General features: G+C 46.2%; 1 protein-coding gene across 4 annotated transcripts; it reads left to right on the forward strand.

Annotated features, from left to right (window-relative positions):
- Positions 1-283: 283 nt before the first annotated feature.
- Positions 284-20,053, forward strand: CXCL12 (C-X-C motif chemokine ligand 12). Of its 4 annotated transcripts, none has more exons than XM_081191953.1 (4): positions 284-489; positions 6,158-6,275; positions 11,822-11,908; positions 17,910-20,053. In XM_081191953.1, the coding sequence occupies exons 1-4, from the start codon at positions 426-428 to the stop codon at positions 17,923-17,925; spliced, it is 285 nt and encodes a 94-aa protein (XP_081048079.1). In that variant the 5' UTR covers positions 284-425; the 3' UTR covers positions 17,926-20,053. The 4 variants fall into 4 exon arrangements, 3 of the variants coding, with proteins under 3 accessions (XP_081048079.1, XP_081048080.1, XP_081048081.1); XR_014007580.1 differs by lacking the exon at positions 17,910-20,053 and adding an exon at positions 12,885-13,538 and having other exon boundaries at positions 291-489; positions 11,822-12,853; XM_081191955.1 differs by lacking the exon at positions 284-489 and adding an exon at positions 2,440-2,619.
- Positions 20,054-21,162: the final 1,109 nt, after the last annotated feature.

Genomic DNA, 21,162 nt, shown 5'->3' on the forward strand with positions numbered 1-21,162 from the left:
GGGGGGGAGAAGGGCGCTGGACAGCAGCAGCAAAAGCAACATCGGAAGTCCGTTTCTCGAGGTGGGGGGGGCAGGGTTAAGAGCCCCTGGGGCTCGCAACCCCCTCGGGATCTCTCTGCCGCGTCTCCGGACTCGGGGGGCGGGCGGGCGAGGAAGTCTCTGGGCTCCTTTCCAGCCCTGTTCGGAGGGCGGGCGGATATCACAACGTGCTTCAGGCGGTCCATCCGAGGGACCGGCCCCCTTTCCTCCTCCTCCTCCCCCCTCAACTCCTCCAGGAGCCCCCTCCCCTTCCCCGGCCCCGCCAGCCCCTATAGATGGGCGGGAGGGAGGAACGGCCCGGGCAGACGGCCGCGCAAATCCGCAGCGACGGCAAACAGCTGCAGCTCCTCTGACGACCCGGCTCCGACTCCAGACCAGCCGCCGCCATGGACAGCAAAGCCGCCTTCCTCGCCTTGCTGCTGCTCCTCGGGACCCTCCGTGCCGCCGACGGTAAGTGCTGGACGGCTCGCTGCCCTCCGCCCCGTCGGGGGCCGCCGGGAGCGCGCGCCCTCCGCTTGAACTCCAGCGCCGTCGCGGGGAGGCCAGTCCCGGCCGAGGGCGCACGGCAGACAAAAGCAGGAGAGAGGAGCGGAGGCGGCTGGATCCCCAGCCCAGGGCTGTCGGGGCTCCTCGCAGGTGTTTCTGGGGCTGCTCCGTCGGGGGGCACCCCTTGGCTAGCGGAGAGAAGCGGGAGGCAGGGAGGGTGTCCTTGGCCGGATTCCTGTTCCAGAGCAGCGAGCGGGGTGATCCATTTTGCGATGGATCCCAACTTTTAGTAAGGCCTGGGGTTTGCCCATTTACCCGTCCGTTGCTCTGCCGTCAAATGCGGGCTTTTTCTATTACCCCCCTCCCGTTTTGGAGCCAAAGCCAGAGCGAAGTCCGATGGGCTCCTGAACCCATTTTTGCGCCCCTTTCCCCTCGAAAGCAGCAAACGCGGCGGGACTGTCGAAGTTTCCCCAATGATGCTTGCAGGCGGCTTGTCAGTCTAGAATGAGGAATGCGAAGGAAACGGAGAGGGGGGTCCCGCGGGAAAGTGGCTATGCAAGACTTTCCGCAACCCACAAAAAAAGCCAATCCACTTGTTCCCGAGCAAAACCGCTCAAAAGACTACGGAGTGGTTCCCAAAGAGGATGCGGGGACTTGTAGGGTCAGCCTTGTTCCTCGCTCGCCTTCTCTCCGGCGTAGAGGGAGCGCCGAGCGCCGCTTCCTCCCGCCGTCGAAGGGCTGAATCTTCGCCCTCGGGCGCTTCTCTTTCTTGTGCGCGAAGGCTCAAGCGGAGAGAGAGTTGGGTTTTCTTTTCTCTGCGCCCCCGCTTTCTCCCGCACCCTGGTAGCCCCTCTCTGGACTTCGACGCCACCGCCAGCGGACCGGTTGCCTGGGATCAGGCACCTCGACGACGGGGCTGCTGCGCGAAGCCCTCTTCCCTTCCCTTCCGCGCAATGAGGAGGCCCTTTTTCTCTGCGAGGTGGAAAGGCCCAGTCCTGCGCACCTGCGCCTTCATTCAGCAAAGCCGGGGAACCGACGGGGTAGGCGACCGCACGACCCTTGCATCTCTCTCCACCCGAAGCTGCTCTCCCCTCCCGGGCTGCACAGTCGCCTATGAGACCCGCAGCCCAGTCCAGGCAGTGATGCCAAGTTTGGACACTTGCACCCACGTCAGGGGTTGCAGCCCGTTTGCAGCTTATGCTATAAATTCCTTCCACAGCTCTCGCCTGCAATCTGAGGCTGCTTACAAGCTTCTGAGCTCAATGCAAGCTCATTTCTCCCCCTTAAATAATTCTGGGCACCGTTAAGGGCTGCTGGGAATTGTAGTTCTGTGAAGGGTAAACTACGGTGCTCAAAATCCTTTGAATCAACGAAATTCACCCAGGTGATGGCTGGATCAGCATCTCTTGAGCATCCTGGTTTCTGCTCCGAATGACGTATCAGCCCAACCTACAGGTCTTCTGCAACTGGCAGGGTTGATGTTAAATCTCTTGCTCTTCTTGACTGTTCCAGCTGCTCTTTTGGTTTGAGAAATATTCACATTTTATGGGTTAATTTATATTCAGTATCTTCTTGCAGCTTCTTGGGGACAGATACCCAGAGGCTGAGGAGCTTGCCATGATTTCCTTTTGGAGATACTCCTCCTCCTCTCCATGCAAGCTAAGGCTTTGCAGCTCTGGAAAAACACAGGCAATAGCTGCTTTTGCCTTCTTCCTTCGCCTTTGTTCTTGCATACCTGGCCAGCTCTTGGGGAAAGAGGGAACCCCTACCGCAAGGGACAGTCGGCTAGAGAGTCTCCTTGCTTTGCTTTCAGCCAAGCTGCATTGTGTGTGTGTGTGTGGGGGGGGGGGTTGGACTGGATGACCCTTGGGCCCCTTCCAAGTCTACAATTCTAGGATTCTAGAAGAGTCAGTGTAGGCAGGAGTTGCAGAGCCCTGACTGAGTCCCTCATCCTTTGTCACCTGAAGCCACAATATCCTCGCTTGGAAAAGTTAGGGGGACAAACCGAGATCGCGGACCCAAGGCTTTTAAGCCCTGTTCAGGATTACCCTTATTGGATTTCTTGCCCGGGGTGGCTTACAACAATGCAAAAAGGCAATACAGTGGTACCTCGGATTACATATGCTTCAGGTGCTTCAGGTTGCAGACTCCGCTAACCCAGAAATAGTACCTCCGGTTAAGAACTTTGCTTCAGGATGAGAACAGAAATCGTGCAGCGGCAGTGCGGCGGCAGCGGGAGGCCCCATTAGTTAAAGTGGTGCTTCAGGTTAAGAACAGTTTCAGGTTAAGAACGGACCTGCGGAACGAATTAAGTACTTAACCTGAGGTACCACTGTACTAAAAAAACCAGCTTAGAAATTTGCAGCCATGCAATTTAAAGGACACCTGGGTGGGGGGGGGGGTTCCTGCATTTAAGCTGAAGATGGTTAGAATCCCCCTGGCATCCTGGTTCTGGAACACAGGCAAGATTCACCTGAGCATGTGCAAAGGATATACTCCTTCAAACCTGCAGCTAAGTGCCAAAGTCTGTGCCCACAATTGCGGGGAGGGGGTGTTGCGGCAGGGCCAGCCAGAGCAGTTCCCCGTTTTTTTCTGCATCCTCAGGTGAAAGCCTCACTAGAGAGGCAACTACAGACGTTTGTTTGGTCTGTGCAACTTCATTTTTTAAAATCGATTTTCATTGCATTTTAAAAATTACAGATATACACCATTTCTTCTTCTTCATTTACGTACATCATCTATTTACTCTTCTAAACTTGTGCATTTCCATGCTACAATTAATTGACTTCCCTCTACCTCTTTGCGGCTTCATCATCTCTCTTTATTTCATTTTCCTTTGTACTGGGTTTTGGTATACTTTCAACCTTCTCTTTATGGAAGATATCTCATCTAGCTGTCTTTCATTGGTCTGTGCAACTTCAGAATCACATGATGGAGTAGCCCTCTATACTTGTCCTCCCCAAACCCTCACATTGTGCGCTAAGTTACGTGTCACTGATGCAGAACATTTGTGAATGGATCCCCTGATGTTTTTTTTGCTAATAGCAGATACAGGAGGGGTATGTGGCATCCTAATTTGGACTCGGGATTTAGGACTGGGAGAAGAGGGCCTCATGCTTTCTGCGACCAGAGCTTTGTCTCTGGTCAAAATCCCCCAACACCAAGCTATTGGGCATGCATAAAGGGACAAATACAGGATGAGTTCCTCCCTTGTTTTCCTCTCTACTGTTTCGGAGAAGAGGATTAACCAGCGGTGGAGTTTATTGAGAGATATACCAGTCTGCAGGGACAGACAGTTATTTATTTACTAAAGGACTGGGAACATTAAAAACCCGTTTGTACACAGTAATACATACTGTGAAATGGAGATGGGCTAATCTGAGGCTTTGTTTCTAACCCAAGATTCTCCAACCATAGCTTGGTGCAAAAGAAATTGAATTTTAAGACTTCTGAGCTCAGGGACTTGTCATGTACACAACACTGAATACTTCCTTCCATACAAAAAAACCAAAACTGCTTCTGGTTATCTCAACACTTCACTAGTACAATGAGTGGAGTCACTTTCGAACCTTTAAGGAATAGGGACCTGAAAGCCTTGCTGGCCTGCAAATCATTCAGTAATCTGCCAGTACAATCTGATTTACTGTCATAAATTTACTGTTGTAAATCAGATAGGTTGTAGGTCTTAATATGGAAAAATCACCCTTCTTGCCCCCATGAAGGCAGAGATTTCCCTGCAAGAATTGTTGGGAGTTTTATAATCCTGTGTGGGGCAAGAAAAGGTCTAACCCTAGGGACTTTACAACAGGCAACCATTGGCATGTGATACGTAGAATTTGTAAATTGTTATATATAAACTGCAGATTGTTAAAAAAACACCAGTTTCTAAGAAGTAGGTGGGCGAACACAAATGCAGAATAAATAAATAATTGACTGGCAGACCCACTAGTTGAACATTTTCCCAGACACAATAATAAATCAACAGTTTTTTTGTCGTGGGGGAACTAGGAAAATAATAATAATAAATGGGCAGAATGACCACTTATTCGTGGGAAAAAGAGGCCCAGTGGATTCTAAATGTAAAGAATTCAGTTCCTAAATGAGAGCTTGGAATTGCAGTTACTTTTGAAAGGGGCTGCATGATCACTCGGGAAGGTGGAAATACCTGATTGCAGGAGAGTGGAAGTAATAAAATACAGACTTTTTTTTAACAGCATTAGCCTGGTTTTTGAGCACCTGTCACCTTAGGGCTATAGAGGGAGAAGGTAACGCACACCTTGAGAAGCGGCAAACAAGGGTGAATTTGCTGGGATTTTGTTTTGTTCTTAGGGGATTTAAATAGCGTTTCCACAGATGCTGACTATTGCTTTACCTGAAGATTCTGTCAGCTGTCTGATAGTCCTATCGTACCCAAGAGTTGAGTTTCCTGTGTTTTGAAAATTACTTGGACGAAACCTGTGCTGTTGAGTGTGTTCATCTGAATGAACAAGAACCACTTTGAGGATTTTTTTTTTAAATGATCAAGCAGTGCATAATTTTTTTGAAATAAATAAAAAGAATGCAAACACACACATTCAGGAATAATTGTGTTGAATATGTACAGTGGTACCTCAGGTTACATACGCTTCAGGTTACAGACTCCGCTAACCCAGAAATAATACCTCGGGTTAAGAACTTTGCTTCAGGATGAGAACAGAAATCGTGCTCTGGCGGTGCGGCGGCAGCAGGAGGCCCCATTAGCTAAAGTGGTGCTTCAGGTTAAGAACAGTTTCAGGTTAAGAACGGACCTCCGGAACGAATTAAGTACGTAACCAGAGGTACCACTGTATTGCTAGAAATGGGAGAGGTGGTTTTCATGGGCTCCTTCTCCTGACTCCTACGCAGCTCTGGAGGGTCATTTGGAGAAAATTCAGTGTGTGTGTGTGTGGGGGGGGGGAATCAGCAGAAATTATCATCTCCTTTCTCCCCACACCTTTGGATTTGCATCTGGTTAGAAGAGGGGCCATCAAGTACCTGAATTATGCTTTACTGTGAGACCTGGCCCCCATAATTACCATAGGATTATTCCGCAGTTGCAAAAGCAACTGGACTTGGAAGAGCCACATCTGGGCCAGTCCTTGGGTAGCCCAAAGGGCTCGGCTCCCTTCTCCCTCTCTCTGCTTGCAATCCCTGGGGTTATTTGGGGGGGGGTGTTGTTTGCCTTTGCAGAGCTGAGGGCCTCCTTTCTTCTCCCGTCTGCCTTTGCATTTGGCCTCAGGTCAAATCCTTTGGCAGGAATAACATTGCAGGGGCCAAGGGCTTTTCATTTGCAGCCTTTATCTTGCTTAATTGCCCCCCAGCCACTTGGAACAATTAGCTGGCTCCTTTTTTTAAAGAAAGAAAAGCGCTTCTCCATTTCTGAGGTTCCAGTTTCGCGCCCCATTTCGCCTTCTAAAACCCACAAACACCGGGATTAAAAGCTGAAATGAGGACTGAAGAGGCTGGGGCCCCCTGCAGCTTGGCAAAAGTGTTAAAAATGCCAGGAGGAAGTCTTCCCTCCTCTCCTCCCCTTAAAATCTTGTAATCTGCACTGTGAGGTGGTGTTGGTGTCAGCACAGGGCATCTAAATCCTTTTCTTTATGCCACCCTCCAGGGAAGCCCATCAGCCTGACTTACCGCTGCCCATGCAGATATTTTGAGAGCAATGTAGCGAAATCCCACGTGAAGCACCTCAAGATCTTGACTGTCCCCGGCTGTTCTCTGCAGATCATGTAAGTTTGCACCCCCTTTTTCCCCTATTGTACGCTGTTGCCTCAGGAACAAGTGCTGCTGGAACAGGACAAATGCCTTCTTTTCTCTCTCTCTCTCGTAAACTATTTTTTTAAAAAAAATATATTCTTTATTGACATAAAAAGTACAAAATCGCAAATGCACAGAGTAAGACAAAACACAGGAAAGAATGGGAAACAAGAAATAGTACCAATGTGGAAAACAAAACGGGACGCAGGTGGCGCTGTGGGTTAAACCACAGAGCCTAGGACTTGCCGATCAGAAGGTCGGCGGTTCGAATCCCCATGATGGGGTGAGCTCCCGTTGCTCGGTCCCTGCTCCTGCCAACCTAGCAGTTCAAAAGCATGTCAAAGTGCAAGTAGATAAATAGGTACCGCTCTGGTGGGAAGGTAAACGGCATTTTCATACGCTGCTCTGGTTCGCCAGAAGTGGCTTAGTCATGCTGGCCACATGACCCTGAAGCTGTACACCGGCTCCCTTGGCCAATAAAGTGAGATGAGTGCTGCAACCCCAGAGTCGGTCACGACTTGACCTAATGGTCAGGGGTCCCTTTACCTTTTGAGAAAACAAAACAGAACAACAATGACAACATAAAAATATATTGTGTACATTACAAAAAGAGAGGGGGGGAAAATCGTTATTGTAGTTAACCGGACCTCAATCTAATAGGGTACTTATGGAAACAATTTCCAAATACAGTGGTACCTCGGTTTTCGAACGTCTCCGTTGACGAACATTTTGGTCTTCGAACGCCGTAAACCCGGGAGTAAATGCTTCCGTTTTCGAACACGCCTTGGAAGTCGAACGGTTTCTGCTGAGTTTATAGGTTATTTTTCCTAAATTTTCTCTATTAAATTTGCTGACTGCCCGTTGGTTTTCAAACATTTCGGGACTCGAATGGTCTTCCAGAACGGATAACGTTAAAAAACCGAGGTACCACTGTATTGTTAAATTTTTGTGCAAACATAGATTTGCTGTACCTTCTGAAAATATTTTGTAAGGGTTAGAACCAAAAATAGGTTTTGTTGTTGTTATTAGCTTAGTTAATTAATTCATAATTGGGTTAATATGTGACGGGGAGAATATGCCTATCCTGCGATTTTTCAGATGCGAAAGATAATTTTGTACTGGATGAAAAACTGTTTGGTATAATTCAGGTGTGGGGAACCTTAGTCCCGCTAGGTGTTGCTGAACTACAACTCCCGGCAACATGGCTAATGGACAGGGAAAGTCAAAGGTTCCCCACAGCTGGTATATTGCGCTGCAGTTGTGGCTAGATGCAAATGCTGAAAATAAATAAATTTATTTACCGGTAGTTGCATTCCTTCTCCTGAGATATTTATCTTGGCCTTGGGCACATGCCACTCACTTTAAGCAGGGAAAACATGTTAAACCAATTGTATTGCTTGTTTTGCATGATAAAGAGTCCAATTTGAGAAACATTCTCAGTGAAACATGACTCTTGGCATCTTTGTCTAGCCTAGCCACAGAGAGTGGGCTTAGGTCTAAGAAGCTCTTTGTGCTTAAGTGGAAATTAAGAGGAAACTTGAATGGCAGCTGGGAAAGGGTGAGAGCAGAGACAGAAGCAGAGGGGAACTGGAAGAACTTCACTATGCCCTCCCCTTTTTAAAAAAAGAACAATCATTTGCCTATTTTTCTTTTAACTAAAATGAGATCTATACAACCAGGGAGAGAAGGGGCTGAGAAGTTCTGATACGGGGCCTGCTTGCCTGCCACCCTGTGGCCACTTCAGGCAATGCACCAAACTATAGAAGTTCATTATTTTTGGTTTTAAGGGCTGCGCCCCCCACTTAAAATCGCCAGAAAGGGCAGGGAAAACTGTTAAAAAGAGAAACACCTTTGATGGAACCTGGCCCCCCTTCTTTTCATACCTAAGGGAAGCAGTTAGCAAATTTATCCCACCAGTTGTGCAAACATGTCTGTGGAAAGCCTATGTAGACCGTTCACGCCATCAGATTATGTAAAATGATGTTATAATCTTAATGCTATGTGGGGGATTTTTGGCGCAAGCTGTATTAAATTTGATTTAATTAAAAGAAAAGAAAAGGTAATACATTGCGTCCAATCTGCTAAGATTATTTATTACCTGTAAAGCAGGAACGTCTAAATTTTATTCGAACAATAACGATGAATTTATCCAGTGTCGGAGATGGGCTAGTAAGCTGTTACCCTCCAAGGCACCAAACATGGGTTGGATTTTGCTAGTTTTAAACAGAAACTGTCAGCCTTGTAGAAGAAAGTGGTTCTTTTTAGATTTTGGGTGTGTCCCCCTAAGCCAGGCATGGCCAAACTTGGCCCTCCAGATGTTTTGGGACTACAACTCCCATCATCCCTAGCTAACAGGGCCACTGGTCAGGGATGATGGGAATTGTAGTCCCAAAGCAGTTGGAGGGCCAAGTTTGGCCATGCCTTAAGCAGGTGAAAAGAGTGAAGAAACATCTCAGATGTTTTGCATGACTCCTGGAAAGACTGCCTGCCCCCCCCTTTAAGTTTAACCAGGGCAGCGGGAAGGAGGAGCTGGAGGGAGGGCAGGTAAAACAATGAAACAAACCTCCCGTTGCACTCAAGGTTGTTTGACAGAGGAGAGGAAGAAATGTAGCTCCAGGGCTGTAACCCCTGACTTGCTGGGCCTTGGGAGAAGAGCTTCTGGTTGTTTTACAATTATATTCAGTACAGCTAGAGCCTTTTCTAAATACTGGACTTCCTTGAGCCCCACCCCACCAGTTAAAGACACTTCTAGGTGCCTGGAGACGAGCCAAACATAGGTATGAGCTCAAGTGTACTCTGTTGTGGTGATGGTAACAAGAAAGCAACACTTTTTGCCACCATTGCATCTTCAAAGTTGTCCGGCAGAGCTCTTCCAGGTATTTTGGAACCTGCTTCTGTTAAACCCATCGGGAGAGATGAAGTCTTGTTTCCACCCACTCCATCCTTGCCAGTACAGGTGTGCCCAAAGCACTGACTGGTCCAGGTTTCTTAGATGTTTCAGTTTTGGCAGCCTGAGGGCGTAGACAAGATGCTTGAAGAGATTTGCCCAGCCACTTGTGTGTGATTCTTGCCCATCATGGCTAGTTACATCCTCCGGGAGATAATAAGGTCTCTTTGAGAGAGGGTTGGTCCTGGCTGCCTTGTAGGACGTGGTAGACTGACATCTCCTTCGGTAAACCTATTTGGAACCAGAGTGTTCCACTCCCATCTAGTTACAAATTTCCCCTAATTCAGCAGCTGGCTCGAGCGAGTGGCAGCTGGATACAACTGATGAGGTAGACCAGGGGTAATCAATCTGGTGATCTCAAGATCATGTTGGACTCCCAACTTCCATCAATTCCAGCCAACTTGGTCAATGTGGTCAGGGCTGATATGAGCTACACCCATGCGTGACTTTGACACCGAAAACAGCTTAAGACAGGCTTCTTCAACCTCAGCCCTCCAGATGTTTTAGGACTACAATTCCCATCATCCCTGACCACTGGTCCTGCTATCTAGGAATCATGGGAGTTGTAGGCCAAAAACATCTGGAGGACCGAGGTTGAGGAAGCCTGGCCTAAGAGATTACCTCCATTGGGAGAGAAAGATAGTTGTTGCTTCAGAGTCGTGGTTGGTTCACACCAGGTTGCCGGCACTATTTATCTTGGTGAATCTACCGTTTCCCGCAGCTTAAGGGGACACACCCAATTAAGCTTGTCATAACAGAAGTTTCTCCTCTCCAATGAAAGGAAACTATTTATTGGTTTTACTTCAGCCAGCTAATTGCATTGTGGGTTGGTGGTCTGGGCAGCACAAGGAGCCTGGCGATGGATTCTGACGCCTGTTTATTTATCAAGTACAGATTTCCTTCTATCTGGCACCGTTTGTTCATGAAAATCAAAACAATAGGACCTTCTTTATGGCGTTGTGCTTCGCACAGTTGGATGGGGAATTTGGGCATATTTTCATTTTTAAAAGTTTTACATATAACCGTTTTTAAAACACTCCATCCCAAATCACTGTGCAAGTAAACACAATCCGGTGTTTCAAAGGATGTCTATATATATATACACACACACACACACACACATACATAACTCCTTGGGATCCCTTCATTTGAAAGGCGTAATAATGAAACTTCAGGCCTTCAAAGAGTCAGGGTAGGTGTGAATTGAAAGAGGGGTCCCAGAGTTATGTGTGGATTGATCAAAAAGCAGTTCTGTCCCCGGAATGAGGACCTGGTACTCACAAAACAAAACATATATGTGCTGTCAACTCCAAAATTTATGCTGCTGTCAAACCAGCTGTTAATCAGTCCTTTCACATTTAATGAAAATATCTATGAATAAGATATTCCATCCTTAATATTAAAAAAGACTTTAGTCTCCTATTAAGAGGAGAAAAGCTACACATTTCTTGAAAGAAGGAGTAATTTTATACTATTACAAAACATGTGTTAAAAGCATACAGATATTTGAAACAGGGTTGATGCCTCCATCATGTACAGCAATTGGTGTGGTGATCGGTATTTAACCATCTGTGCGAACCTGAAATTCAAATTTTGCATAAAAATGTACAATGATGACAAACATCCATGCTCTAAATGCAAATCAAATCACAAAACTCTTTATTTAAAATATTACAAGGCTTGGCAAGAGGGAGTATTAGCTGGATCATGGACACGTTCCTCTTGTTCCCAGAGCCATTTTCTGGTCCTTTAGTAGCAACTCTTTATGAAAATTGCCATTTATTTGAATGGCTTTGTGAAGAAAAATTTTACTTGGAAATAAAAGTCAGCTCTTATTTCCTCCGAAAAAGTGAAAAACCGCCAGTCGGACAATGTAAGAATTGAGATTGCTTCAAAACAAGCAGTTATCGGAATCAAGCCTATGGAAATCAATATGATTCTGCAGCTTTCTGAAAGGAAACCATCCTAATTAAAGATGGAATGGTTTAGATTTCTAGCTCTCTTCTAGGCCAAACTAGTATGAGCACAGCAGAGGGCCTTTTCCTTGTGGTCTGTGAAAATGCTTAAAGGTTTTCTGTAGAAATATTCAGTGTGGCGCTTTTTTGTCATTGTACTGGCTGATTTCACCACCACTGAAATTTTCTTTCACTAGCTGCCTACTGTGTAATGTAAAAAGGATAATGTACCGTATTTTTCGCTCTATAAGACACACCAGACCACAAGACGCACCTAGTTTTTGGATGAGGAAAACAAGAAAAAAATAATTCTGAATCTCAGAAGCCAGAACAGCAAGAGGGATCGCTGCGCAGTGAAAGCAGCAATCCCTCTTGCTGTTCTGGCTTCTGTGATAGCTGCGCAGCCTGCACTCACTCCATAAGATGCACACACATTTCCCCTTACTTTTTAGGAGGGAAAAAGTGAGTCTTATAGAGCAAAAAATACGGTACTTCATTGGGTCTCGTCCAGGAGTTGAACCGAACAAAATTCAACAGTGCCTTCTCTTGCTCAGGGTTTTCATTCTCTTACTTATTCTGAAATTCCTCCCTCTCCGCCCCCCCGTTTTTTAAACAGCGCAAGACTGAAAAACAGCAGCAAACAGATCTGCGTCGATCCCAAGTTAAGGTGGATTCAAGAGTACCTGGAGAAATACCTGCACAAGTAAGCCGAGAAAGGACTTAAACCTAAACGCACCCTGGGTAAAACAAAACAAAAAAAGCAAAACAAAAAAACGTGCTGATGGCTAGGTCTAACCAAGATGGATCGCGTTTTCATTGAAAACAGGCCTTGCTCTCATTTGGGGCGTTTTAAGAGATTTCGGTATTTGGGGCCAGAGAGATGCTTGCTGATTGGGTCCCAACGAGACCACGTTTGTTCCGTGTCCCTCAGGCAATTCTGACAATCAACATTAATTCCTTCACTTCGCTCCCCGGTTTGAACACGTTGATTGACCCAGCCTGTGGTATCCGAACGCTGATGATTGATTGCACATTAGATAAGCACTACTCCTAAACTGATCCATGAGCCATGTGTTGCAGAGAGGGGTGCGATGGTGGATTTGGGCAGCAGCCCGGGTTGCGGCATTCGTCACCTTTGCAACGGATCTGAACTGCTTGTTTCCACTGCAGACCAAACCCTACAGGCAAAAGGGAATTAAAGGGGCTCCTTTGGCGTTTGACAAATATTCTCAGTGAGGTAAATCTAGGGGGAATGTTTGAGGCAGCCACTAGGTTCAGTGCAAGCCAAATCTTTTCCTGCTTTATTGTAACATCACAGCTTTTCATTAAACCATACTCACAAGCTCATAGTGCTCTGCTTGAGGTTTATTTACATTGCTTCTCTTTTCGCCTCCTCTCTTCTCTGGGATTGGGTCCGGATAATGCAGGGATGATTGAGCCGCTGAGACCACTATCAACGATTAGAATGCTCTCTTTGAATTAGAATGCATACTGCAAATGTGATCTATCAGTTATGGATCAGGATTATATTCTTGGCCCTTGATAAATTGTTACTGCAGCCTTCAGCCAATCAACTAAGAGTTTGAGTTCGTGGCTGCAGTGCTGTCAACCTCAGACAAGCTTTCTCGAATCCTTTGCATAGTCTCTTGTCCACCTTGCCCCTGGACTAAGCATGGAAGCTTTTACTGAGCTTTCCTGGGATTCCGCCCTCAACTGCTCCCGTGACCAGTTGATTTCTGATTTAAGGGACACCTGAAAGATTTCCATTTTTACCAGTAATGTTTGGGCCCAGGTTGTACCTGTGGGCAAGACAGGCTCTGGAGAAATTGTCTCGTGTGAATGTGGCCTGTTGGAAAGGTTTAGTGCAATCCACCAGGAGCTCTTGCAGAAGCTCAATTTCAAAAGGGCTTGCACAAAATATGTCCCTGGAGGATGGTGCCCTTTTGAGCTCCTGTTTTGAACACCCATTTTGCCCATCTGCACAGTACTGAATTCCCCCTGCATTCCAAAGAAGCTTATTTCAGAGCACACTTGTTACCTGTCAATCAGTTTATAATCTCTGAATTGCAGCCACGAGCCTGTGGGCAGCTTAAAGGCTGCCTTGCCCGTCAAGGAGTGTTAAATGAATATCTACAGTTATATTAATGTGGTTTATCAATAGTTTCTATTTTTCACATGTACTAACATTGTATTGCATATCATACTATATATATAAATATATATATATATATTATATAAACACACTCTAGCAATAAAAGCGGCTATTTTTTATATTACAAAAGCCCAGTTGTATTTGGAAGTTTATTTTTCTGAAATAAAATACTTTTTTTAGATGGGCTGTTGTAAGTTGCTTAAATTTCACGTCCGTATGTGTCTGAATGTATGCGTGAGAGACCATCCGAAGATCTCTTAGGCAGAGATTGCTTGTTGAATGTGTGGTGAACTAAGGACATGTAGTTACAATGTGAAGTGAAAGCGTCTTGCCAGGAAATAACTTTTGTTGCTCACTAACTGCTTACCTTTTCCTTACTGCTCTCCCATGCACTACTAGGGATGAAAGGCAGCAATGACAATGTCCAAAAACATAAAATAAATAAAATAAATGCAGAGCCGTGCAAAGAGAGCATCTCTTGGTTGTGTCATGGTTCTCCTCACTAGTACAGTGGAACCTTGGTTCCCGAAGGGCTTAGTTGATGAACAGATTGTCTCCCGAACGCCAAAAACATGGAAGTAAGTGTTCCGGTTTTGGAATGCTTTTCGGAAGCCAAACATCCAATGCGGCTTCCGCTTGAGTGCAGGAAGTGCCTGCAGCCAATCGGAAGCCACACCTTGGTTTTCAAATGGTTTTGGGAGTCAAATGGACTTCTGGAACGGATTAAGTTTGAGAACCAAGGTTCCACTGTACTTAAATTTACAATGTAGGACAAAATTAAGCCATGCTTAGTATTGCAAACCAAGTCGAACAGACTCCCAGAATGGATTCAGTTTGAGAACCAAGGTTCCACTGTACTTATATGTACAACGTAGGACAAAATTAAGCCATTCTTAGTATGCAAACCAAGGAATTGTTCCGCCCAGGATCTCTTTTCCGTATGGAAATTGTCTTAACTTGCCTGTCTTGGCAGTTTTATTTCATTGTTGTTGTTGCCATTTAAGACAGTGGCGTGCGGTCAGTGGATGAGGAGGACTAGGCTAGTTCCCTAAATGTTCCTGCCCTCCCGCCACCTTCCCAAACTCCACCCAGCTTTGGGAAGGGGGCATCAGGGCGCCAGCATCCTACAAGAGGCCTGACACCTCCTTCCCAAAGCCTGGGTAGCTTCTGCCTGGCTTAGGGAGGGAGACACGATGCTCACTCACGGGACGTGATGTCTTGATGTCAGCCCCCGCATCGTCCTCGCAAGCTGGCACCTCTGGCCCTAACCGTCCCCCTACGAAAAATGTCACCGCACGCCACTGATTTAAGACCCCATCCCTAAGGTGCAGGTTGGGTAACAACATTTTCTGATTTCATTCATGTAAAAATCATCCTGGCAAATTTCATGTAAAACCCAGGGGGTTGGCTTCTGGGCGGCTGCTGTGCGCAATTTTTATGCTGTTATGTTCCATGCCAGTACTGCAATTCATTATACCTTGGAAGTCAAACAGCCTAGTTCTCAGAACGTTTTGGCTCAGGAGCAACTGAAACCCGGAAGTGACTGTTCCAGTTTTCGAATGTTCTTTTGGAAGCCAAACGTCCGACGGGGATTCCGTTGCTTCCGATTGGCCGCAGGAACTTCCAGCAGCCAGTCAGAAGCTGCACTTTGGTTTTTGAACGTTTTGGAAGTGGAACGGACTTCCGGAATGGGAATGGATTCCGTTCGACTTCCAAGGTATGACTGTATCAGGTCCTCACTTAAAACTTACTAACCTGTGGATACCTTTTATGGAAATTAATAATAATAATAATAATAATAATAATAATAATAATAATAATATACCATCACCACCACTACTACTACATTATTAATGTACATGCTGCTTTAACCCCCAAACCCAATGATGGCCTTTCACTCTACTAAGCCTATCTTCTAAATTTCAAGAATTAGAGAGATGGCGAAGGTAAGGAAGAGAGCCCCAGGTAACCAGAGATTGCTTTGTTTGGGTTGAAGCCAGAGGTTTCGCAGAAAAGGTGTGGGTTTGAGGGAGTCTTTGAAGCGACATCTGTCATGAGGGACTTTAGTTTCAGGTGCTGTCCTGAAGTGCCTCAGTTTTGCCTTAGTCAATCCGTGAACCAGATTCTGAGGACCACCACCAAACTTGACGTGACATGGGGGAGACGTGAACAGCCTTCCAGCTTTTCCAGAGGATGGGGAGGGGCAGCCGGGGGGAGAGGGATGCTTAACCCTTTTCTCCATGGGATGCTTTCTCCATCAAAATAATATCCCCTACGTGGTTTTCTCCTCCCTGCCCCTAAATTCATAGACTGTGTGGCTGCACTGAAGTAAAAAACAAAACTCCCCCAAACTGTCAATATACTTCTACCCTCATCAGTTTGACTTGGTCCTGAGAATGCATATTTCTGGGTTCAAAGTAAGGCAGAAAAAATGAGCAAGGATTTCACCTAAGAAGGTACCTCTCTTGTTCATCGCTGTTTACAAAACTGGTTAAATAAGAAGCAACAGCGCAGAGTATCTTCAGAGGAACAGCACTGTTGTCAGCATGGATTGCACCAGGGAAAAACCCATGTCAGTCATTTTAGAAAGTGATTAACTCCCAAGATCTGCCAGGTTGACCAAAGTTTGGAATCGGTGGGTCTCATCTCAGCTCATCTGGAGATAGCTGCCATAAGTCTTCCATCTCAGCTCAGATGGGGCTCAGCCAATATGGCGGTAAGTCCCGAAAAGGTGGCAGTTTGTGGGAGTGTGGTGGTGACAGGACAAGGCAGGAGGAGACTAACCCCTTTTTGCAGCTCAGTTATGTGACCGAGTAAGGCTGTGAAAGTGGTACTTTGGTAGTAAAATGGCTTAGCTCCCAAACAAATTGACTCCTGAACACCGCAAACTCAGAAATTAGTGTTCTGGTTTGCGGACATTTATCAGAAGCCAAATGTTTGACGCGGCTTCTGATTGGCTGCAGGAAGCTCCTGCAGCCAATCAGAAGCTGCACCTTGGTTTTTGAACTATTTTGGAAGTCGAACAGACTCCCGGAACGGATTAATTTCAAGAACCAAGGTACCACTGTACTGGCAAGATGGGTCGTCAAATTATATCTTAGTTTTCCCTCTGCCAGACTCAGGGCAGCTCAGCCAGCAATAGTTGAGTTTTGAACAGTGACAAGGCACACCAAGCATAATTTGCCCAGGTGTAAATTACACCAACTTCCTAAAGCTTGCCTTGTTCTGCACCCATATGATGAAGAAGAGGCTGCCTAGAAAGGGTTTGTGGTCAGCTTGCTTCAAAGGAGTGCTTGTTTTGCTGCTCACAATGATTTTTATCTCCAGAGAAAGACATGCATAAAGAACCAGGTAAGACACAAAGGCCTACTCGCCTAGCCATTCCTTACTGCACCGATGGAGGCGAGAGGCAGGGATGTGTCTTCCTCGAGAACCTGCTTAGCGGTAGCGTTTTTTGCTCATCTGGTGTTTTTCTCCAGCTTTTGGGGCCCTTTCTAAGCTCATGCTTCAACCCAAGCCCATGGACAGCTGCCCCCTTCCGCACACCCCCTCACAGACCTTGCGCACAACTGTTGACCTGCTCCAGGTGTGGACCGGGCCACAAATCCAATTCTGGCCTTAGAAGATGCTCAGAGTGGGGGGCGTCTTAAAACCAGACTTCTAGAGATGCAGATAAGAGAAAGAGATGATGCTGTGGCCAGAAACACCCATATATCTCCTGCCTCAATAGTACAACGGGAACGTCGCTAGTTTATGGGATAAAGGTTATGGAGCATCTCACTCCTCATTCAGTAACATATCCAGCTCTATCCTGAAGTGTCCACTTTGCTTTCTGCCGTGCAGGCCCACTTACAGTGCCGAGATGAATCACACTCTCCAGAACACCATGGACTGATGCTTCCCTCCTCACAGAAATACCTTTGGCGGTGTGTTTTGTATGCCTTCTTCTCAGTGCTGTTCTTCCAGAAAAAGAGGTGCTAGAACTCACCGTGTTCTCTTATACAGTGGTACCTCGGGTTAAGTACTTAATTTGTTCTGGAGGTCCGTACTTAACCTGAAACTGTTCTTAACCTGAAGCACCACTTTAGCTAATGGGGCCTCCTGCTGCTGCTGCGCCACCGGAGCACGATTTCTCTTCTCATCCTGAAGAAAAGTTCTTAGCCTGAAGCACTATTTCTGGGTTAGCGGAGTCTGTAACCTGAAGCGTATGTAACCCGAGGTACCACTGTAATGGGAACGGCGCCCACCTGAGGGGTGCCGGCACTGAGTTCCAGTGAGTTCTGGCTGGCTGAAAAAAGGTCCTGGTTTTACTGTTCCCTTCATTATGTGACTTCAGATGAGCACAGCAAGCCCTGGAAGTGGAGAACAGCACTCTCCCCATAAAAGCCTTTTTCTTCAAGTTTTGTAAATAGCAGCTGCGTGTCCATGTCCTCTGCAGGCCTCATACGCTGCCCTGTGCGTCCAGATCAGCCGGCAGTTGCTTCCTTACAGGCCTACCATCTTCCCTCAGACCCTTCCCTTAACAGACTCTCACTCTGTTCTTTATCAACAGGAGATTCAAGATGTAAGAAAGAGGCCAGCATTGTAGCTGTCCACAGGATGCCTCACTGTGGAAGCCAGAAAGCAGAGGTCCCGCTATTAGGGAGCGATGAGGGCATCTCTTTTTATCACGCAGCACAAAGCGGCGCTTCATGCACTTCCCAGAGCCTCTTGTTTGCACAGAATGCCTTTGCCTTTTGCCAATACTAGCCGATTGTAGCAGGAATTCTCCGTGAAGTTTGGTTTATCACGTAGTAGCACTGACGCCAGCAGCAGATTAAAAACGTTGCTTCGTATATGGCGATTCCTTTCTGCTGTGCAGAAGCCTGGCACTTACCAGAAGTTTCCATGCAGGTTAACAATCTACTGTGGTTCATTTGTATGGAAAGGAATGAGGGTGTGTGTGTGTCTGTCTGTCCCACTGACATTTGTAGAGAACACTCTTCTTTTTCTGCAGACCTATGGTGGAAGATGAGACATCCTGCGGCCACCAGAGTTTGCACAAAAAGTGACTGATGCATTCCATGTATGTGCAGGTGAACAATTTCTATTCCTGTGGGCCCAATGAACGAGGGTCTAAAAAGGATGGTTTTGAAAGAGTGACAGGCATCGTGACCTTACCCAGGAATTTCCTCTTTCAGAAATGTTGAACTAGCACATATAGGACTTTTGGATCTTTCTTCCGCAGGGGAAAATGGCCGGCGTTCACGAGCTTCATAATGCACGAGCCACAAGTTGATTTCACGTGTGGCAACTGATGTGTTTGTGTCACTTTTGGTGAACCTGCAATTGCAGAAGTTGCCGCAGTTTAAATTTCTGTGTGCTTTTGGCTCACGCGTGCTCAGAATAGCAGGCCACTCCCCCCTGTGAATTAAAGTAGTAAAAAGTGCTCGTTTCCAAAAGGAAAAAGAATGTACTACATATCAGAGAACATACAGAGGGGAGTTATGTGCACTGTGAGGGGATATCTTTTTGAGGGTGCTTATGCATATAGATTAGAGACTGATTGGGGTGTGTATGTGCTGATGAATGTGCAATCAGGTGTCAACATTATCTGGATAATTTGTTGGGATCACAGATTGCTGGTGCGCCTGAAAGTCTGAAATCTCTTGGGTGCATTGGTTTCTGAACCCAGTTCATCATGGGCTCAACTCCAGACTCTGCTTTTAGTGAATCGCTCCAGAGCACGATTCACTGTGAGCCGAATTTGCACCAGAGACTTACCTGATATGCCAAAAGAGTGTTGGGATTGACCTCGCGTCTCCCTTTCTCATTGAATGTGTGATGCCAAAGAGAAGCTCCGGCTAGTCCCGGAGTCTGTTAGCTATCCTGCTCGTCCATTACTTGGAGTAAAGTGCCAAAGGTGAAGCCACATGAACGATGTTGCTTGTGAAACTGGGGCATAGATGGATGCTAGAAGCTGTCTTGCACATGGGAATCTGTACGGATGAGGGGGTTCGGCTGGTATTTATGCACTGCCAAAGGGAGCGATGATGAGCACAAAAGTTTCCAGCTAAGCCCCTTCAAGCGTACAAGGTTCCCGATCCTCCAACCTGTTCTTTTATCTGCCTGTGAATTTTCTCCTGACAGATTGGTTTAAAGAATCTTGCTTAGCACATTCATGTAGTTGCGTTGATCTGAGCACGACCCAGTTTAGACAGAGGTTGAAAGCTGAATTTTACTGTGTCAAATCCCTCATTTGACACTCGAGCCCATCTTGTCAACACAGAGCGCAGTTGTTCAGCTGATGCTGCCAGGGCACAGAGACTTCGGGGATGCCCCTGAAATGCCCTCCATGTGGCAAAACAGTGCGCGAATGGGCTCCTCCTGTTATGGTGACTTATGGAGGCCCTAGCTCACATGTCTGTCCTGTAAGTGAGAGGAGGAGTAAAATGACAAGCTTTCCCACACTGAAGCTAATTACGGATGAAAATGAAATTCAGAGGGAAGAGAAAGAAAACAAAAACACCACACGGGGAAATGGAAAGTAGCATTGAAACGATTAGGTTCCCATAAATGTGGGGAGGAAATCACAGGAGAATTTTTTACACTGGGCTTCAGCTAGAAGTAGATGGCAGCAATGCATGGTATTTAAGGAACTGAAAAATGACAAATTATGTTTCTGCAAAATGTGCCTCTGTAGTCCAAATGTTTCTTGTTTTTTTAAAGATGAATGAATGTTCAATAAGTCCTTTAAAACATAAGAAAGTGATGGATAACGAGTCCAGGTGGAGCCTGTGTCAGTTATTATCTGCACTAATTTGCCTTTCTTGCTGTTGCTGATAATGCATTTATCGGGGGAGAAATGAATTCAAAAGACACCTCAGAATCTGCAGGAATGGACCCAAGAGTCTCAACCGGGGATCGTGAACCATTGCCCCTCCACATATTTCTGGACTACAAATCCCATAATCCTGATTGTTGGTTGTGCTGGCTGGGATGGATGGGAGTTGCTCTTCAGCAACACCTTGGAGGGCCAAAGATTCATCATACCTGGTCTAGGTACCCCCCATTGATATATTTGGAAGCAGAACATAGAAAGAGAGAGTCGTACTTTGACTCAAGGAACCCATCTTTGGCCATTAGCGCTTGTCAAAACCAGTCTTTCTGTTCCTCAGGGAAGCTGCTGAATGACAGGAAAAATACTAGTTACAGATAGGTAGCCGTGTTGGTCTGCCATAGTCAAAATAAAAAAATCCCTTCCAGTAGCACCTTAAAGACCAACTAAGTTAGTTCTTGGTATGAGCTTTCGTGTGCATGCACACTTCTTCAGATCTGAAGAAGTGTGCATGCACACGAAAGCTCATACCAAGAACTAACTTAGTTGGTCTTTAAGGTGCTACTGGAAGGAAAAATACTGTAGTCATTGAGTAAAGCGAAAGGCCAGCTCCCTGTAGGTTTTGTTATTAAGAACCCTGAAATGTTGGACTGAGAGAAACGGAACATTTATCCTTTTTTTACTCCAAGTAGCACCCTCTGAAGGTGTTTCTGGACCCTCCAAGTGTCCCTATTTTCCAGGGACAGTCCTCATTTTACAGAAGCTGACCCAGTTTCTGATTTAATCCCTGAATGTCCTGGTTTTCCTTAGAATGTCCCTATTTTCATCAGAGAAATGTAAGAGGGGAAGTCTCTATTTTCACTGGAGAAAAGTTGGGGGTTATGTCCTTCTCTCCAGACGGTTCAAAACAAATAGTTACCCCACTTCTTTTACCCCTTGGGGTGTGTGGAAAGCCTCAGGAGGGCATTTGGAGCTGATAACCTGTAGG

Source organism: Podarcis bocagei, assembly GCF_964188305.1.
Source record: "Podarcis bocagei genome assembly, chromosome: 4".
Lineage (NCBI taxonomy): Eukaryota > Metazoa > Chordata > Lepidosauria > Squamata > Lacertidae > Podarcis > Podarcis bocagei.